Raw genomic sequence first — 18,965 nt, 5'->3', positions numbered from 1 at the left:
TCTTGAGTGAGGTGGTGGTTACGAGGGCGGATGCCTTTGTCAGAACCCACTGAACTGTGCTCTTGGAATGGGTGAAATTCATTTTATGCAAATTATCCCTCAATAAAGTTGCTTTTAAAAGGAAAAAAAATGTGATGCCTCAGTCACAGAGACTGTTCTACTCCAGGAGCTCCCTGCAGGAGAAACTCAGTAGGCCGCACCCCCAACACTGTCCCAGCACATCAGTGTCTGTATGGTAACTTACTGCTAGCAAGAGCTTTCTCCTCTTCTGATCCTCACACCCGCCCCCCCCCCCCTTAGTTTTACAGCTAAGGAAACAGAGACACAGAATAGCTAAATGAGCTGGCCTATGTCTTCTCACTCCGAATCCTGCCATTTTTCCTGGAACCGGCCTCAGAGATCACTCGAATGTAAGGAAACTAAGATCCAGAGAGTGTAAACAGCCTGACCAAAGCAGCAGTGCTAGTTAAGGGCAGAGGCCGAAATCGAAGGCCTGCCTCAGCCCACACAAACAGAATGAGGAACTGTCAAGCTGGGAGCATCCTGAATGGGGGTAGAAGGTGGGCTTTCATTCCCCTTCTGTGTCACTTCCAGAACCTGGACAGAGAAGCAACCTTAAAACAAAAGCAAGGCTCCTTTCCAGCCCTCTTCACGCCACCTCTCCCCGCAAGGAGCAGCCCCCACCCCACCCCCTTCAGTCCCAAGGGTCTTGTAACTTTAACAAACCACAGCAACGAACACATGCATTACCTCACCACAGTCTGGCTTATTTCCTAGCAGCAATTGTCCAAAGCTTGCTCCATTTCCCCCCTTCTGTTGGCTGTGCACCCTTTGCCCATTCCTCCCTGCTGAAATCACAAAGCTCTGACCCCAGTGGGCCTGCAGGAGCCTCCTCCTCCTTCCCAAAGTACTTACCATTAGAAAGAGGCCCCTGGTGCTGAACAGTGTGTATCCACTGGCCCCTCTGTATACATTCTAAAAGCACGCATGTGTGTGTGCTTAGGGGGAAAATCCTGGGAGAATCTCAAGACACAACTGGTGGCCATTAACACTGGGGAGAGGAGTTAGAGGGTGGAAGAAGGGAGGACTCTCCTTTCCATTTTGTTTCTTTTCTGTTCAACGTGAATTTTCCAACCAAGATCCATGGATTACATTTATTTATTCATGCCAACGAGGATAGTCTGGGCCAGAAAATTACAAGCCATTTTCTTCTCATTCTTAATCTGTACAACAAATAGAAACCCCGAGAAGTATTAATTTTTCATTAATAAAGTAAGCACCTGTAATGTACCACAGTCACTGAAAATGCAACAACTGAAATGATACAAAGACTACGAATCATTCACCCAAATGAGATGGACCCAGGGAAGGGTAAAGGAAGGAGAGGCCCCAGGAGCGGAGCCCCCACCATCCTAAATAGATGTATTTCTCCCATTTGAGCCACTGTTGCCCCCATTTTGTACCTCAGCTGGGGTCTACTCCTATCTGTCATTTGAGTCAAATGTGTTGGCTTTATGCCCTCTTCCGACCAACAGCTTGTTTAGGGCAAGGACTGTCTTACTCTTCTTTGAGTCTCTCAGAGCTTGATGCATGCAAAGTAGAAAGTGAATAAACATTTATTAAATATAACGTAAGGAGGTCTCCAAGAGGGTGGGAGGGACGTGGGTTGTCTCCAACTAGACAGGACTCAAGCAGGCTGGACCTGCTCCCACTTAACACTTGTGCTCAGAACCCCTCACAGATTCCTCTCTTTTGCTCTGTAAAGCTCATGGTAACATGTTTACTAAGACCTTCCCTGCTCTGGACACACCTGACTCTCTGCCCCACTCCCAAGACAAATCCTGTGCCCCAGCAGTCAAACTGGTCCATTCACCACTCCCAGAGCGCACCTTGGGGCTCCCTGCCTCAGGCCCTTGCTCATGCCTTTCCCAATCTCTGCCACTGAAAACCCAGCTCACACGGCCTACTCCCTAAAGACTCACCTACTGTTGCCCTGAAGGCTGGGCTTCCTTCCTCTTCCGAGTCTCCAGGTGTTTCTCTCAGAGTTGTAGCCCACCTTGCATTATGGTCGTCTAAGCCTCCCCTACTGCAGCATAAAACCCTGCCTTCCCCCGTGGCTATTACATTGCTAGGAACTGCTTTCTTTAGAAAGAGAGAGGGAGAAACACAAAGGTGTAGTTCAAGTCAGAGGTAGAATTAGGTTAAAGGTTGAGTTTAGGATTAGAATTAGAACTGGGTTAATTCTGGTTAATTCGAACTGGGTTAGTCGATTCCTAATCCCACCCACCAGGCGGCGCCCGCAGTCTCATTCCGGTCCAGACGCCTCCGGTTTTTGAAGTTTATTACCTGTCTAACAAGTTTCCTTCCTGCTCTACTGTCCCTTTAAGAAGGTGATCCAGGTGAGGCCCGGCTCCGCCCCCGGTGCCGGCCCCGCCCCCCGCCCCCGCCCGGCCCTCCCAGCTCGCGCAGTCCTCGCGACCTGACCCAGCAGTCTGGGCCGAGGTCCCAGGTCCCGGCCGGCGCCATGGAGCGGCGCTGGCCCCTGGGGCTCGGGCTGCTGCTGCTGCTCTGCGCCCCGCTGCCCCCCGGGGCGCGCGCCAAGGAAGGTACCGACCCCCCCCCCCCCCCCCCCCCCCCCCCCCCCCCAGGGGCCCGGCCGGCACCCTTTCCAGGAGCCGGCATTCCTGCGGAGGCCCTCTCCGCGCGCGCCCCTCTCCAGCGCTCTTGTTTTGCCCTGCCGCCAGGCGATCGACTGGCCAGGCCAGTCTTTGGTCTTTGACCCCCAAACAACTGGTGGCCCTGGTCAGTCGCCCTGATCAACAGTTTGCGCCTGGTGGTGGGGAGGGATCTACTGACCGCTGCGGGGAAGCGGCGTCCAGACTCCCGCCCCGCCCCCCCCAGCACTCGTGGGGATCCCTCATTCTCAGGCAGTCTCAGTCTCAGGTGCCCAACCCAAAGATCCGGACCCTATGAAGTCAGGGGTGGGAAGTCCCCTTATGCCATCCTATGCCTGAGGGGGCGCGGGGTGGGGGTGGGCAGAGGGACCTGCCACTGGGGGGAATGGATTCGAACTCGGGATGCAGGAGTTTCCAGATGTAGAGATCAAATCTTAATGGTGAAGGCCTGTACACCCTCTCTGGCCCTACTACCCCCATTTTCCCAGGCTCAAGAGCTACGCCCGGTACCGTCACTGCACACCCCCAACCACAGGCAGAGCAGGCCATTTGCCTGTAGGAAGGAGCCTCCCCACTCAGGAACCCCCTGTAAGGTTCCCTGACCACACCCTACCCACTCAGGACCCCCAGGGGCTGAGATCCTCTCTTGCCCACACACTCTTCGAATTCTGCAGCTGCTGAATTTCCCCCAGCCAGCACCAGCCACTGCTGAGTGAGAGGGTGCAGGTCTTACGTGGGGCTGCGCTTCCCAACACTTCCTGCCTTGACTTTGGTCAAGGATCCAGCCCTCCAACCCTTGCCCGACTCTGCCTTCCTCCCTTCACACTCTGGAGGAAGACAGACTAATCCCTGAGCTCTTCACTCCTCCTTCCCCAGCTAAACCTCAGGAAGTCACAGCTGTTAGGAACAGGATGTTGAAGCCTTGGGGCTGGGGGCCCAGAATGAGGAATGTGGGTTGCACGTGTGGGTCCTCCTCCCCCAAGGGTGACCGACCTTTTCCTCACCACTTCAGTCACTCTGATGGACACGAGCACAGCACAGGGAGAGCTGGGCTGGCTGCTGGATCCCCCAGAGGATGGGGTAAGTGTCAAGGGAGGGGAAGGCTCAAAGCTGCAGGCCAGTGGGAAATGGGCGGAGAGGTGGGTGGAGGAACGGAGAAAAGAGCAGGAAAAACTGGAAGTGTCTCCTCAGGGAGGGGGAAGGGAGGTGAGTCAGAGCCTCCTGAATGGGACATTTGGGGGGGGGGGTTCAGGCTTCACCCCAGAAGAACGCTTCAATGCCTGGCTCCTCCCCTCCCTGCCCCAGACGGAGAGAGGACTTGGGAGGTGATGAGACCACAATCCCCCAGGCAGGGGATGAACGGGACCAGGGATGCAATCATTGAGGGCTAAGAACCAAAACACCCGATGTATCTTCAATGTGAGGTCCATCTATCCCAATAGAGTTGCACAGACAGACTTCAGAGGGTCAAGGGTCAAGGAACCCCATAAAAGTGGATCCTAAATTGTATAGATGTATGGGGATATTCTTTTCTGGATAGGAAAGCCAAAGTTTTCAGCAAGTTCTTCAAAGGGTGTTTGCCTCCCCAAAATTCAAAGCTGCCCTCCCACTAGAGGTCCCTGAGCGCTTGGCACCTTGTCCATTTTCCTCAGCCCAGGCACAGCATGCATTCCAGCTGTCTGAACCTGCTCCAAGTCCCTTCCCTCCACAGATATTCCTAAGACCTAGTGAGCAGAGAGACGTTCTTGTGAGTCCCAAAGCACACCTTTCCATCACTCAGCAGAGCTGGCCACAGAACCCCAGGAGGCTGCCCTCGCTGTCTCAGCTTCCTGGAGTCTGGCCTCAGGGCCTCCTTCCCTCTGGTCCTGGACCCCTTTGGCCTTCCTATTCCTGTAGGAACGCAGCCTCTATTTCTGGTATTGGGGTCACCTGCTTTCTTTCCCTCTGGGTCCTAGGGTCCTGGCTCTACTCTTAGTTCTCCCACAGAGTGGCCTATAATTAGAATTAATAGACTAAACCATAATGTATCCTACAGGAGGGGCTGCTTGGAAAATCCTGGATTAGGCCAGCCGTAATAGGCGCCTCATCTCATAAAGCAGCTAATCACTCCACAATGAGGGCTGCAGGTCCATTAGCTGGCTCCCACAGGCCTTCGCTGTGCCCCGGCCACCCCCACCCAAATAACTCTTCCCTAATTGGGCTGGAGTGGAAGCAAGGCCCCTTGTGCAGCTCAGGTCAAACAGCATATGTAATGCATACATGCACATACATAGGCATACATGTGCATTACATACATATATAATATATTTGCACCGGGAGGGCAAGAAGACGGGAGCAGTTACAGACTCCCAATGTCTGCCGTGTCCCCTCCCCTCATCTCACACACATGCACGCGGATTCAGGCTCACCAGAATGTACCCATGTAGCAGCCAGCAGCCCGAGTGATAAGTGAAAGGATCCTTGTTGCTGATCCCGGGCAGCTGGTTCTCCCCCATCTGTCACCGCTGGAACTGGGAAAGGCAAGTCACAGCTGGGAACATCTGCTCCTCCGGGCTCCAGCTGCAGCCATGACAATCTAGCTAATGAGCTGCACATTAACCGCCTACCACCCTTCCACCTGACCTCCACGCCATGCCTTCCCCTTGGGCTTCCTCATCACAGCTTCCTGCTAAGAACAGGCCCCGGATGCCTTCACTGCTGGACACCCCCTGCCCAATCTTTGAACTGCCTCACACAGCGCAAAATTATGTACCTCATATACTCCTGCCCCTGCCACACCCCACCCAGTTCTCAGTTGATGGTGCTTTCCCCTACTTTTTCCCAGAGCTGAGAGTAGCAATGAAGGCCCTTACAGAAGATGTTCTAAGGGCCTCAGACTCCTCTTTAAGGCTCAGGTCAAGATCTCATGGGTTCGTGAGTTTGAGCCCCTTGTGGGCTGACAGCAGAGAGCCTGCTTGGGATTCTCTCTCTCCTCTCTTTCTCTGCCCCTCCCCCACTCACATGCACTCCCTCCCTCAAAAATAAAGAAGTAAACTTTTAAAAAAAAGTTAATTTAAAAATAACAAGGAAGAAGAAGAATGTGAAGTTACATCTCCATTTCATACTTTACACCAAAAAATAAATTCTAAGGAGATTAAAATCTAAACCTAAAAACGAAATCCACAGAAATATGAGGAGAAAATACACAAGATCCTTGTAAGTTTGGGATGAGAGAGCTTCCCAAGCAAAATACACGACTTAGAATTCATAAAGGGAGAGGAGATAGACGTTACTATGTAAAATTTTTAAATGTAGGCCAACATCAAAGATATCATTAGCAAATTAAGTGGCATGACAGGAAGAAAACATTTGAAACATATTTCAAGCAAACGATTAGCATCTATGATTAAAAAAAAAAAAAAGTTCATCCAAATGAACACTCAAAAGGTAACAGGCAAAGTTTACAAACACATAATTACATAAAAATACAGATAGCCAATGAACAAAATAGAAACGCACAGCCTCCTTCTCAAAAGAAATGTAAATTAAAATGGCAGGAAGCTGTGTTTTGTCCATAAGAGAGGCCAAAAGTAAAGAGATCTTCACTATCCAGTTTCTCAAAAAAAAAAAAGAGCCCTCATGCATTGTTGGTGAAAGTATAAATTGATAAATCCTTTTTGGAGGCCAATTTGACAGTATCTTCTTACAAAGTTTATAATATTTACCTTTTAATACAGCACTTCTACAGAAATCTTATAGAAATCTACACGTTTACTTAAAAAAAAAACCTAGAAGCTACCTAAATGTCCAACAATAGAATAATTAAATAAATTACAGTACATCCATACAATGGAATACTATTTTATGGATTGCTAAAAAGACTTAGGTAGATCTTTTTATACTCTCGTGAACATCTTTCAAAGACTTTTTATTTGTTAAAAACAAAAAGTAGGTTACAAAATAACAGGTTAAAAAATTATGTTAAAAACACAGAAAAACATTCAAACGTTTCTCTAGAGGCACTGAAAATGGTCTGGGGAGCTTCACTCCAAATTGTTAAGAATAACTTCCCGTGAAGAGGTAGTCGGGTGGGAGGACTTTCACTTTATATTATATATGTTTATTCTTTGACTTAAAAAAAAAAAAAACTTATTTATTTTGAAAGTGTGTGCATGTTGGTGGGGGGAGGGCAGAGAGAAAGGGAGAGAATCCCAAGCAGGCTGGGCACAGTCAGCTCAGGGCCCTGCGTGGGACTTCAATCCATGAACCTTGAGATCATGACCTGAGCCGAAGTCGGACGCTTAACAGACTGAGCCACCCAGATGCCCCTTCTTTGACTTTAATAATTAGCCCTTAGAAATAAAATGATCAAGAACATAGGAGCACCTGGCTGGCTTAGTGGAGCATGTGACTCTTGACCTCAGGGTCATGAGTTCATGCCCCACACTGGGCAGGGAGCCTACTTAAAAAAAAAAAAAAAGAGAAAGAAAGAAAGAAAAAGAGCATAAACTCTGGAGCCTAGAGTGCCTGGGTGCACATCCCAGCTCTGCCTCCTAATGACTGAGTGCACAGGGCAAGTCACTTAACCTCGTTGTGACTCAGTGTCCATCATGGAAAGTGTTTATAACAGTGACTGGTGCGTGGTAAGTCCTGTATTAGTGCTAGCCATTGTTATTACTAAGTTTAAAAATAAAATGCTTTTGGGGCTCCTGGGTGGCTCAGTCGGCTAAGCATCCCACTTCAGCTCAGGTCATGATCTCACGGTTCGTGAGTTTGAGTCCCGCATCGGGCTCTGTGCTGACAGCTCAGAGCCTGGAGCCTGTTTCATATTGTCTCCATCTCTCTCTCTGCCCCTCCCCTGCTTGTGCACTTTCTCTCTCAAATATAAATAAACATTAAAAAAAAAATTTTAATAAATAAATAAAAATAAAATGCTTTTCATGTAAAAGCAGTTAACAGGGGTGGACTAGATGGTGTCTACGAGTCCAAGCAACCCCATCCATTGTTGATTTTGATAGTGACCATAACTGGAGGGAATATTGGAGAGGGTGAGTTCCTTCCATACAGAAGAGATTTATGCTTGTTCGTGCCCTCCAAAAGCTTAGGGGCCTTAATGTTAAAGGTAGTATCCTCTTTTCTACACAAATAGGCAGAAAGGTTTTGTGAATGAGTTTCTGCCATACAAGTCGGCCTTTGGGGCACTTGACAATCCTGACTGATGAGACGGGTAAAAAAGCGGTGCTCATACTTCTGCAGCTGAAGTGGGCTCAATGAAGAGATCGGGGCTGGCTGCAGATCGCATGGGGGTATTGTTTTGCCCATCCTGTATCCAAATAAATCCTGACTCTAAACATTTAGCTTCTTCTCCTGGAGCCCGGGGGGGTGGAAAGAGAGCAGGACAAGCAGGTGAACTGGGGGAGCTCTGACACCAGCTTCCCCATCATCAGCTCTAGAAAACCAGAGTTTAGGGAGCAGGTGATGACTTGGATGGAGCCTAACTCGGATTTTTCCTTCTCGCAGTGGAGTGAAGTGCAGCAGATACTGAATGGGACACCCCTCTACATGTACCAGGACTGCCCACTGCAAGATGGCGGGGACACTGACCACTGGCTGCGCTCCAACTGGATTTACCGGGGGGAGGAAGCTTCGCGTGTCCATGTGGAGCTGCAGTTCACCGTGAGGGACTGTAAGAGCTTCCCCGGGGGAGCCAGGCCTCTGGGCTGCAAGGAGACCTTCAACCTCCTGTACATGGAGAGCGACCAGGACGTGGGCATTCAGCTCCGACGGCCCTTGTTCCAGAAGGTGCTTCTACCCCGCCCCACCTCCCACCCCTGCCACCTTGGTCCTAACACTGGTTCCTGCCCCCGCTCAGCTCAGGAAAAGAGACAGTGGCAGAAAAAAGAGAAAGAGGATCTAGGTGTCCAATAAGGACAAGAATGCGGGACTAGCAATCAGAAGAGGTGGATTTGAGTAGCGTAGAGGCCCCCTGACCTGCGGGACATACCTCCCAGGACCCCCCCCACCCCGGGATGCCTGCACAGACAGTACTGAACCCCGATACATACATTCCCGCGGTTAAGCTTTCACGTATAAATCAGAACGGAGCCAGAGACACAACACTGGCTCGTAATAAAATAAAACAATGATAACAGTACACTGTAATATAAGTTATCAGAGTATAGTCTCTTTCCCTCCCCCTCTGTCTCAAAATATTTCACGTGCTGTACTCACCCCTTTCCTCGTGGCGCTGCGAGATGACAAAACGCCTCTCCAGGAGAGGGAGCGAGGAACCAAGCACCGCTGAGTCCTATCGTCAGCCTGTGACGTGGCGTGGCGTGGCGTGGCGTGGCGTGGCGTGGCGTGGCGTGGCGTGGCGTGGCGTGGCGTGGAGCCGGCGCACCCGGCTACTATTGACCTTCTGACGCAAGGTCAGGAGGAGGAGTCTCTGCTCGTAGGCGTGGTTGACAGCCCTGCGGTCTTTGGCAGCTGCCAAGCTGAAGCCGCGAAAGCCGGACCGCGGATAAGGAGGAACTACTTTGCCTTTTCTGCTCCGTCCGGCCTTTGCGCTCTGCACTTAACCTCTGAGAGGTTTTCTTGTCTTAAAATAGTGATGATAATAGTGCCGGCCTTATCTGTTTCAGCGGCTTTGCCTCCGTTGAGATAACGGCATTCCCTGGTGGAGGTATTTGGACTTTTGCTATCAGCACCCAGGCTGCTTGCGAGTGACACACCCCCGTGGGTCTACCTAGAGCTGTGTAGGGAGACACTTCTCTGCAGGCTATCTCTCTAATACTATCCCTCTCTTTCCTACTCAAGAAGACGTACCGGAATGCAAAAGCGTAAGAAGCATATTATTATAGGACGTGCTCTCGTTTTTTGTTTTTTGTTTTTTTCCCAAAGAGAAGATGTTGTAAAGTTTGTTATTAGTAATAAATGAATGATGACGCACTTCATAACTGATCACCTCATTGGCACAGACGCTGGGAACACCTTCGAATAGTGGAAATTATATGGGCTATAGCGTCTCACTGCCTGGTTACCAGTCCCATCATGTAGCTGTGTGATCTTGTCCAAGGTCTCTAGCCTCTCTTCGCCTTAGTTTCTTCATCTGTTAAGTGGGGATGGTAATCCATCCTACCTCGTAGGTTTATTGCAAGGACTCAACAGCATAACACACATAAGACACTTAGCCAGTAGCTCACAAGTAATAACCCCTTGGTTTACAGTTGTGTAAACTATACTTTATTTATTTATTTATTTATTTTATATTTTAATGTTCATTTCTTTCGAGAAAGAGACACAGAGTATGAGTGGGGGAGGAGCAGAGAGAGAGGGAGACACAGAATCCAAAGAACACTCCAGGCTCTGAGCCATCAGACTAGAGCCCTACATGGGGCTGGAACCTATAAATCGTGAGATCGTGACCTGAGCCAAAGTAAGAGGCTTAAGTGACTGAGCCACCTGGGCACCCCTAAAGTGTTTTTTTAATGTTTATTTATTTTTGAAAGAGAGAGTACAAACATGGAAGGAGCGGCGGGGTGGACAGAAGGTGCAAAGCAGGCTCTGCACTGACAGCAGAGAGCCCGATGTGGGGCTTGAACTCATGAACCATGAGATCACGACCCGAGCTAAAGTCGGACGCTCAACCACTGGGCCACCCAGGCTCCCCTGAACTATAAAGTATAGAGCAAACAACTGTTTTCTGTCCCGTGGGAGTGAAGCATAACTTTACCATCCCCTTCTCGGACACCTCTCCTTCCCAGGTGACCACTGTGGCTGCAGACCAGAGCTTCACCATCCGAGACCTCGCGTCTGGCGCCGTGAAGCTGAACGTGGAGCGCTGCTCCTTGGGCCGCCTGACCCACCGAGGCCTCTACCTCGCTTTCCACAACCCAGGTGCCTGCGTGGCCCTGGTGTCTGTAAGGGTGTTCTACCAGCGCTGTCCTGAGGCCGTGCAGGGCTTGGCCCGATTCCCCGACACACTGCCCGGACCCGGCGGGTTGGTGGAAGTGGCAGGGACCTGCTTGCCCCATGCCCAGGCCAGCCCTGGTCCGGCAGGTGCACCGCGCATGCACTGCAGTCCGGAGGGTGAGTGGTTGGTGCCCGTGGGCCGATGCCACTGTGAGCCTGGCTACGAGGAAGGCAGCAGCGGTAAAGGATGCCTGGGTAAGGAGGCCGGAGGAGGTGGTGGGCACTTGCAGGGGCCACTCGGGGGAGGGCCTCCAGGTGCCGAGGGAAGGGAGGAGGTCCACGCTCCATCTCCGCGAAGTGTTGACTGTGTGGCTGAGCACCCCAGGAGACACATGCAGGGTGCTTCTGGTACAGAGGATTGGAGGCGGTGGCGAATGGGGATGATTCTGCCTGTAAACACATTGGCCAACCATGGCTCTGCTGCTTTCTCCCTCCAGCCTGCCCTAGCGGCTCCTACCGGGCAGACACAGATGCACCACATTGTCTCAAGTGTCCAGAGCACAGCACAGCCGAGCCGGAGGGGGCCACCGTCTGCACCTGTGAGAGCGGCCATTTCCGAGCCCTGGGGGAGGGCCCCCAAGTGGCGTGCACGCGTGAGTCCAAGGGGGAGGGCCTGGCCATCTGTGAGAAAGCGCAGGACTTTTGGTGAGCCCATGTTAAGGTCGAAGTTTTCCAGAACTTTTCAGAAATTGAGCACCATTTAAAGTGCCAGACGTTAGAGCTCCTCCCCCTCCCCCCACTTTCCTGGAAGAATGCAGAGCTGAGCTGGGTCTGAATCCAATCTCCCAGCAAGGCCTTCAGCGGTGGGAGGAGGCAGGGGCCAGCAGGTTAGATGAGAGCAAAGCTGGTTCCACCTAATGGCCCCTCTTCTCCTTACAGGGCCCCCCTCAGTTCCCCGAAACCTGAGCTTCTCTGTTTTGGGGACTCAGCTCTCCCTGCGTTGGGAACCCCCAGCAGATATGGGGGGGCGCCAGGATGTGAGGTACAGTGTGGGGTGTTCTCAGTGTCGGGGAGCAGCAGTGGACGGGGGACCCTGCCAACCCTGCGGGGGAACTGTGCGCTTTTCCCCGGGAGCCAGCGGGCTCACGGCACCGGCCGTGCGTGTCAACGGCCTTGAACCCTACGCCAACTACACCTTTAACGTTGAGGCCCAGAATGGAGTGTCGGGGTTTGGCCCATCCACGCATGCCAGCACCTCACTGAGCATCAGCATGGGGCACGCAGGTGAGTGACCTGGGCAGGGGCCAGGACAGGACTGGAGGAAACCAGAAGGGCTCAGGACCACAGAGACAGATTGACGGGCAGAAAGCAATCAAAAAGCGACCTAGGTTCTTTCTTCTTTCTTCCCAAACCCCCTGGAACCCTCTTGACTCACAGAGTCACTGTCAGGCTTGTCCCTGAGGCTGGTAAAGAAGGAGCCACGGCAGCTGGAACTGACCTGGGCAGGGTCCCGGCCCCGCAGTCCAGGGGGGAACTTGAGCTACGAGCTGCATGTGCTGAATCAGGTGAGGATGAGGCAGAGAAACAGTCCCTGGTGTCTGGGTGTCTGTTCTGGGGCACAACTCGCCATTCCTAGCCTGGGTGATGGGACGGAGGGAGAACTGGCCGAAGTGAACGGTGTGGCTTTCTCAGGACAAAGCCTGCAAACAGCCCTGCCCTGACCATTCCCCAAGCCACCCCTGTCCACATGATCCCAAGACTGCCATCGCCTCCACCAGATCTCTCTCTGCACAGCCCAGTTTCCGTTGGTTCTCATCCACAGGACGAAGAAAGGCACCAGATGGTTCTAGAACCCAGGGTCTTGCTGACCGAACTGCAGCCAGACACCACGTACATTGTCAGAGTTCGAATGCTGACCCCTCTAGGGCCTGGCCCTTTCTCCCCTGACCATGAGTTCCGGACAAGCCCTCCAGGTGGGTGGGTTATCCTGTGTTCTGCCCCAAACACACATGCACACGTCATCCCACTGAGGCTTCTCAAACACTGCTCCAATCAGTGACCTTTCCTCTTCCGCTATGTATGTGCATATGCACATACCTGCACGTACACATAGGAACTGCCTCAGAGGAGAGAGCCCCACATGGATTCCCACAAAGCCCCCTCCCCATAGTAATCTCAGACATTTTTTTAAGAGCACAAGCAGGGGAAGGGGCACACACACACACACAGAGAGAGAGAGAGAGAGAGAGAGAGAGACAGAAAGAATCTTAAGCGGGCTCCACACTCAGCAAGGACCTGGGACCTCAGTCCCGCGACCCTGGGATCATGACCTGAGCTGAAATCAAGAGTCAGACACCGGGAGCACCTGGGTGGCTCAGGTGGTTAAGCGACTGACTCTTGGTTTCAGCTCAGGTCATGATCTCATGTTTTGTGAGTCTGAGCCCTACATCGGGCTCCACGCTGACAGCATGGAGCCTGCTTGGGGTTCTCTCTCCCTCTCTCTCTCTCTCTGCCCCTCCCCCACTCTCTTTGTCTCTCTCAAAAATGAATAATACACTTAAAAAAAAGAATGGGATACTAAACCAACTGAGCCACCCAGGCGCCCCTCCTCAGAACACCTTCTGCTGCTGGATACTGCCAGCCAGGATCCTGCCAAACCTCCTAGCCCCCCGGTTTCGTGCTTGTCACCAGGCAGCCCAAAGCTAGGGGCCCCAGGGTGAGGCCTCTCCGCATGCTCCCCCCCCCACACTCCCCCATCTCCTCGCACAGGGGACACACACCCGAGGCCCACTGAGGGACCTGCCCCTGGGTGTGCCCTTGTAGCCTTCATCGTCCCTGTGGACTCTGAGCCCTCCAGCCCTCCTCACCCCCTGTGCCACAGTTTCCAGGGGCCTGACTGGAGGAGAGATTGTGGCCATCATCTTTGGGCTGCTGCTGGGCGTAGCTCTGCTGCTGGGGATGCTCTTCTTCCGCTCAAGGTGCTGTTGCTGCCCCTTGCCAGCTGCCACCCGGGGCCCCAGAAGCCCTGGAATGCAGCCCCAACACCCCTCCCCTCCGCTAGTATGAAAGCTCCCTCCAGCATTCCCCCACCCCGTCCTGTGCCCCCAGCCCCTGTGGTTTGTGGGTAAAACGCAGCCAGAGCTCCCTGGGCCCCTGCGGCAGTCCTGGGACTCTAAAGCAATGCTCCCTCACCCCTGCAGGAAAGCTCAGCGGCGACACCAGCAGAGGCCCCGTGATCGCGTCACTGACGTGAACCGAGGTGAGCCCAGGGCACCTGTGTGTGTGTGTGGGGAGGGGGGGGGCTTGGGAGGCGCCACTGGGATAGAACCAAAGAACCCACATTTGCCAAGCCAACTCTGGGAGCACGAGTCGGGGCCATGGTCTCTGGAGCTTTTCTGTTTTGCTACCTAATTAACTTTGGTTAATTAACTTTGTACTGATAGCCCCCCAGAGGCTCTGTGCAATTACCTGTTAGCTCTTGGTGCCACTGTTCCGACACCCTGGCTGGCCAGGTCTGCTGGCCGAGGCTTGGTGGGAAGGGGGTTGCTGGCAGGCTCCCTGAAGTCCTCTGAGGCATGTGGACTTCCTACCGGTCACCTCATTAGGTGCCCCCACGAAAGGGGGAGGCAGTGGTCCCTCCGAGTAACAGGGTGAGGGCGAGGCTTGTCTGGGAATGTGAATGAGGTGTGAGTGATTGGAGGAGTATGGCTAGCAGGGGTGAGGAGGAAGGGCAAGAGATTTGAAGTGTGGTCAGCAAGCCATGGAAAGATTGGGTAACTCGAGGCTGTGAACAGCTTTCAGCCCCAGGTTCTTGCCTGCAGCTCTGGGACTCTGGGGGCGAGGACATAGAGCTTTGCGCGTAGACAGAGGAAGAACCTCATTGCTAAGGACGGAGACTTTCTCCCACTTTAGCCAAAACAGGACTCTTATGGGAACAAAAAAACTCCTGAGCCTTGAAGTTCGAGTTCCTGTGGTGAGCCCCCTGCCCCCCGTTCTGCCTACAGAGGACAAGCTGTGGCTTAAGCCGTATGTGGACCTCCAAGCATATGAGGACCCTGCCCAGGGAGCCCTGGACTTCACCCAGGAGCTTGATCCAGGCTGGCTGATTGTGGACACTGTCATAGGGGAAGGTGAGCCCCGCAGGTCCCCTGTGTGTGGCAGCACAGAGCTGCGAGCCGGCTGGCCCGTCAGTTGACCCAAGAGCTCCTAGATGAGTTTCCTTTCTGCTCTACCCTGAATCTTCCTCGAATTGCTGTGGTCATGCTGTAACCCCTTTATCAGATGTCCTCAAGCAGCCCCTGCTTCCTACACAGTTTGCTTTGGTGGTTATGGAGTTTCTGATGAACAGCCTTAAACACATCATCTTTGTCAGCAGAGGGGTCGTCATCCCCAGGCTCAGGCTCTTCTCAGATGGTTCCCAAACGTGGGAGAGCTTCAGAGCCTCCCTCGCCCCGCATTCCACCCCACCAGGGGCCCAGTGTCCTTGGGCTGCCCTGATCCCTTGGGTCACTAGAGGAAACGGATCTGAGCAGAGAACAAAGCTCAGCAGTGTCCTTGCTGGCTCTGCAGCCAAGCCAGCTGCGCTGTGACCGGAGGAGCTCGCGCGAGAGGAGGCAATGGTTAGCCTCCCCAGTCACTGGCGCACTGGCCCCGGCCCACCCCGCCCTTTATAAACACAGCCCGGTGCCACTGCACAGCACGCACTCACCTGGCATTTACCGAGCACCTACTGTTAGCTGAGAACTCTGCTCACCTGGGACACTGTGCCGAACAGGTTGTGTGGCTGCACCGCTCCTCCAGACTCCTGGCCCCTTCCCTAGGAAGTACGGCCCAAGCCCCTGTCCCACAAAGGGCAAGCCACTTTTCTGATCCAGTGAAGAAAAGAACCAGAGTGCTAGAGGATACTGCTACCTGTCCCCCCAGGGGCATTGGGCCATGGCCTGTTTTCTTTCCACCCAGGAGAGTTTGGAGAAGTGTATCGAGGGACCCTGAGGATCCCCAGCCAGGACTGCAAGACTGTGGCCATTAAGACCTTGAAAGACACATCTCCAGACGGCCAGTGGTGGAACTTCCTTCGAGAGGCCACCATCATGGGCCAGTTCAGCCACCCACACATTTTGCATCTGGAAGGCGTCGTCACCAAGAGTAGGAGCAGTGGTCTCCAGGAGCATGGGGAGGGAAGGAGGAGGAAGGGAGGGCATGAGAGCACCGGAAGCGTAGGGGAGATCTGCTGCCAAGGGCAGGAAGTCTGGTTCTGGGAGGAGATGGGTAGAGGCTGCCAGGCCGACTTGTGCTTTGTGTCTCAGGAAAGCCCATCATGATCATCACGGAGTTTATGGAGAACGGAGCCCTGGATGCCTTCCTGAGGGTGAGGAGGGTGGACAGCCAGCTGGGGAGGGGAATGCACCATGGATGCCTGGGTTTGGGCTCCTGGTTTGGGAGGAGGAGACCCTGCCCGGTGCCTAACTGGCCCGCTCACCCTGCTACAGGAGCAGGAAGACCAGCTGGTCCCTGGGCAGCTGGTGGCTATGCTGCAGGGCATCGCGTCAGGCATGAACTACCTCAGCGACCACAGTTATGTCCACCGGGACCTGGCCGCCAGGAACATCTTAGTGAGTCAGAACCTGTGCTGCAAGGTGTCTGACTTTGGCCTCACCCGCCTTCTGGACAACTTTGATGGCACTTACGAAACCCAGGTTAGAGCCCTGTGCTCGCTGCGTCTATACTCGCATGCAACTGTGTGGCATACATACAGTCACACACGTATGAGTATGGGACGCGTGCTTTTGTGGACACAGTAATGACTCATCCCTTTGCACAGGTGCTTTCTCGCGCCCCTCCTTGCCCTGAAACACATCACCTTTCTGCCCTACATGCCCTGTTAGGGAGGAAAGATCCCCATCCGTTGGACAGCCCCCGAAGCCATTGCCCATCGCACCTTCACCACGGCCAGCGACGTGTGGAGCTTTGGGATTGTGATGTGGGAGGTTCTGAGTTTTGGGGACAAACCGTACGGGGAGATGAGCAATCAGGAGGTAAGCCTGGGGTAGTCCTCCCCATGTCACCCCTGACTGACTTCTCATCTCCCCAAACCTTCCCGTGGCCCCTTCCTGCAGACATCCTATTCTTTCTCCCTGACCCAGCCTTTCTGCACTCTTGCTCCTCTGTCCCCGTTGTCTTACTCCCTGTTCTCTTTCCTACTGGTCAGGGGGTGGGAAGAGGCTCTATCGCAGTGATCTTGTGTGCACAGAGGCTTCTCATGGGGCCCCTCCCTGCTCCCCTGCTGCAGGTAATGAAGAGCATTGAGGATGGGTACCGGCTGCCCCCTCCCGTGGACTGCCCTGCCCCTCTCTATGAACTCATGAAGAACTGCTGGGCCTATGACCGAGCCCGTCGGCCCTCCTTCCACCAGCTGAAGGCACATCTGGAGCAATTGCTTGCCAACCCCCACCCCCTGAGGACCATTGCCAACTTTGATCCCAGGTAACCACATTGGAGAGGGCAAGGGGATTCGGAGGGCAGATCTGGCAGAAGGAAAATGGGCGTTCAGCAACATTCACCGAGTGCTAGGCCTGTGGACCTGTGGACAGAGTGCGGCGTCTGCCCTTGGGGAGAAGACGCCGTCCCATCCTTGATAAGTCTGGGTTGGTAGGATAGAAAGCAAGCACAGAGATGGAAAGCACATATAAACAGTGCCTACGACCCAATAACTACTCCAGAGAGCTTGTTCACTTGGGTGGGGATTGGGGTGGGGGAGATAGAGTAACCGGCAAGTGCTAGACAGTGGGATGTGTGCATGTCATGGCCGAGGGAGGGACAGCCTCGTGGGGTCTCCCAGAGCACATGGCCAGCCTGGGTCGGGGAGCTTAGGGAAGACCGGTTACAAATAGCGCAGGGTCCCAGCAGAGATGGTGGGGTCAGTGCAAGGGGGACCAGCTCTGCTGAGAAGTTTGGACTCTACCCTGAGCGCAGAGAACCACTGACCAGCTTGTAAGTCGGAGGGACATGGTCAGCATCGTGTTTTACCAGAAACATTGCCGGCATGTGGAGAATGAACTGGTGGCAGGAGTGAGGTGGGGGAGATGGGCACGGCTGGACTCTGAATGCTGGATCGGGTGAACCAGCCCTGGCATGCTGGCCTCCATATCACACCACCATATATAACCTTGTTTCTGGGAGAAAATATGCTCCAAGCTCCGGCTTTTGAAACTATCTTTTGGAGCAACAACTCCCTCGTATACTGGAGACTGCGTGTGCTAATCTTTCTGGAATGTTGAATATTTTTCCCCCAGCAGATTTACTTTGCTAATGGTTTTGGCCCTGGCTGGCTTTAGCACAGCAACACTCATTGTCTTTGAGGGTGTCAGAGTGCAAGAATAACAGCCGAGGTGGAGGGGGCAAGCCGTGGCTGCTCCCAGAAGTCAGGGGGCCGCCCCGAAAACGGCAGGACCATGCCTAGCTTCTAAAGCCTCCGCTCTCCTGCCGTCTGCTTCCTCTCAACTGTGGTGGTTGACGCTTGAGTCTTAACCAGCCACCAGTCACTCAGGACTGGCCACTCCCGTGGGAGATGGGCTGATGGCATGCTTCTGTTGGGGGCTCCCAGGGCTGTCACCTCCCCTGAGTCTATCAGTGCCACAGGACCGTCAGCCTGCCTGTTGCCGTGAGCACACCAGGACTTGGGCCAGGAAATGAGTTCGCAGACAATGGCCAGGCTAATCCACAAAGTCCAGATAATCTCTGTGCTCAGACACCCAACTTGAATGCTGGCTGCAGATGCTCAGAGGCTGAGCCCCGATCTCAGAAAAGCTGGGGCAGGAAGCTGCGGACAGCCCCTGCACGTCCCGTGCAACCGAGGGACCCCTTGTCCCACAGGGTGACGCTCCGCCTTCCCAGCTTGAGTGGCTCCGATGGGATCCCCTATCGAAGCGTCCCTGAGTGGCTGGAATCCATACGAATGAAACGCTACATTCTGCACTTCCGCTCGGCTGGGCTGGACACCATGGAGTGTGTGTTGGAGCTGACGGCCGAGTGAGAACCCCGGGGGGAGAGGGGGCCCCAGGCAGGGAGGGCTGCTGGGGGTTGAGCCCAGACTCACAGTCCCCTTTCGTCGCCCACAGGGACCTGGCACAGATGGGAATCACGCTGCCGGGACACCAGAAGCGCATCCTTTGCAGTATTCAGGGATTCAAGGACTGAGCCCCTCCTGCACCTACCCTGGCCTCAAAGAGCAAGGATGGGGCCATGGTCGCTCCCCATGGCCCTCCCCTCATCCTACAAGATGTAGGCCTTCGGTGCTGCTCCTGCCCACCCTTGCCTGAGGAACTCACCTCTGGACCCAGGAGCCTTTGTTTTAAAAAGGGAGGTGGGGGTAAAGGGGAAAGGTAATTGGGGGAGGGACTT

General features: G+C 53.7%; 1 protein-coding gene and 1 long non-coding RNA gene across 4 annotated transcripts in view; one reads left to right on the top strand and one right to left on the bottom strand.

Moving 5' to 3' along the window:
• The window catches only part of LOC125930266 (uncharacterized), a 31,970-nt gene extending 22,725 nt beyond the window's left edge, over positions 1 to 9,245 (bottom strand). Inside the window, exon 1 of the long non-coding RNA XR_007460120.1 lies at positions 8,886 to 9,245. This is a non-coding gene — a long non-coding RNA (uncharacterized LOC125930266). The remainder of the gene's footprint in view (positions 1 to 8,885) is intronic.
• Positions 2,475 to 18,919, top strand: EPHA1 (EPH receptor A1). Of its 3 annotated transcripts, none has more exons than XM_049641990.1 (18): positions 2,475 to 2,606; positions 3,688 to 3,755; positions 8,175 to 8,456; positions 10,418 to 10,820; positions 11,063 to 11,218; positions 11,505 to 11,849; positions 12,003 to 12,130; positions 12,388 to 12,538; positions 13,447 to 13,543; positions 13,766 to 13,824; positions 14,570 to 14,695; positions 15,525 to 15,710; positions 15,872 to 15,933; positions 16,055 to 16,261; positions 16,451 to 16,600; positions 16,855 to 17,048; positions 18,438 to 18,571; positions 18,683 to 18,919. In XM_049641990.1, the coding sequence occupies exons 1-18, from the start codon at positions 2,525 to 2,527 to the stop codon at positions 18,847 to 18,849; spliced, it is 2,997 nt and encodes a 998-aa protein (XP_049497947.1). In that variant the 5' UTR covers positions 2,475 to 2,524; the 3' UTR covers positions 18,850 to 18,919. The 3 variants fall into 3 exon arrangements, with proteins under 3 accessions (XP_049497947.1, XP_049497948.1, XP_049497949.1); XM_049641991.1 differs by having other exon boundaries at positions 18,438 to 18,593; positions 18,683 to 18,863; XM_049641992.1 differs by lacking the exon at positions 18,438 to 18,571 and having other exon boundaries at positions 18,683 to 18,863.
• Positions 18,920 to 18,965: the final 46 nt, after the last annotated feature.

Source organism: Panthera uncia, chromosome A2 (genome assembly GCF_023721935.1).
Source record: "Panthera uncia isolate 11264 chromosome A2, Puncia_PCG_1.0, whole genome shotgun sequence".
In the NCBI taxonomy this organism is placed as follows: Eukaryota; Metazoa; Chordata; class Mammalia; order Carnivora; family Felidae; genus Panthera; species Panthera uncia.
This window is presented reverse-complemented; position numbering and strand designations above follow the sequence as displayed.

Coding starts and splice junctions, on each gene's coding strand:
- EPHA1 (XM_049641990.1), top strand. CDS start 2,525: ATGGAGCGGCGCTGGCCCCTGGGGCTCGGGCTGCTGCTGCTGCTCTGC. Junction 11,850..12,002: donor CATCAGCATGGGGCACGCAG/GTGAGTGACCTG, acceptor CTTGACTCACAG/AGTCACTGTCAGGCTTGTCC. Junction 12,539..13,446: donor GTTCCGGACAAGCCCTCCAG/GTGGGTGGGTTA, acceptor CCTGTGCCACAG/TTTCCAGGGGCCTGACTGGA.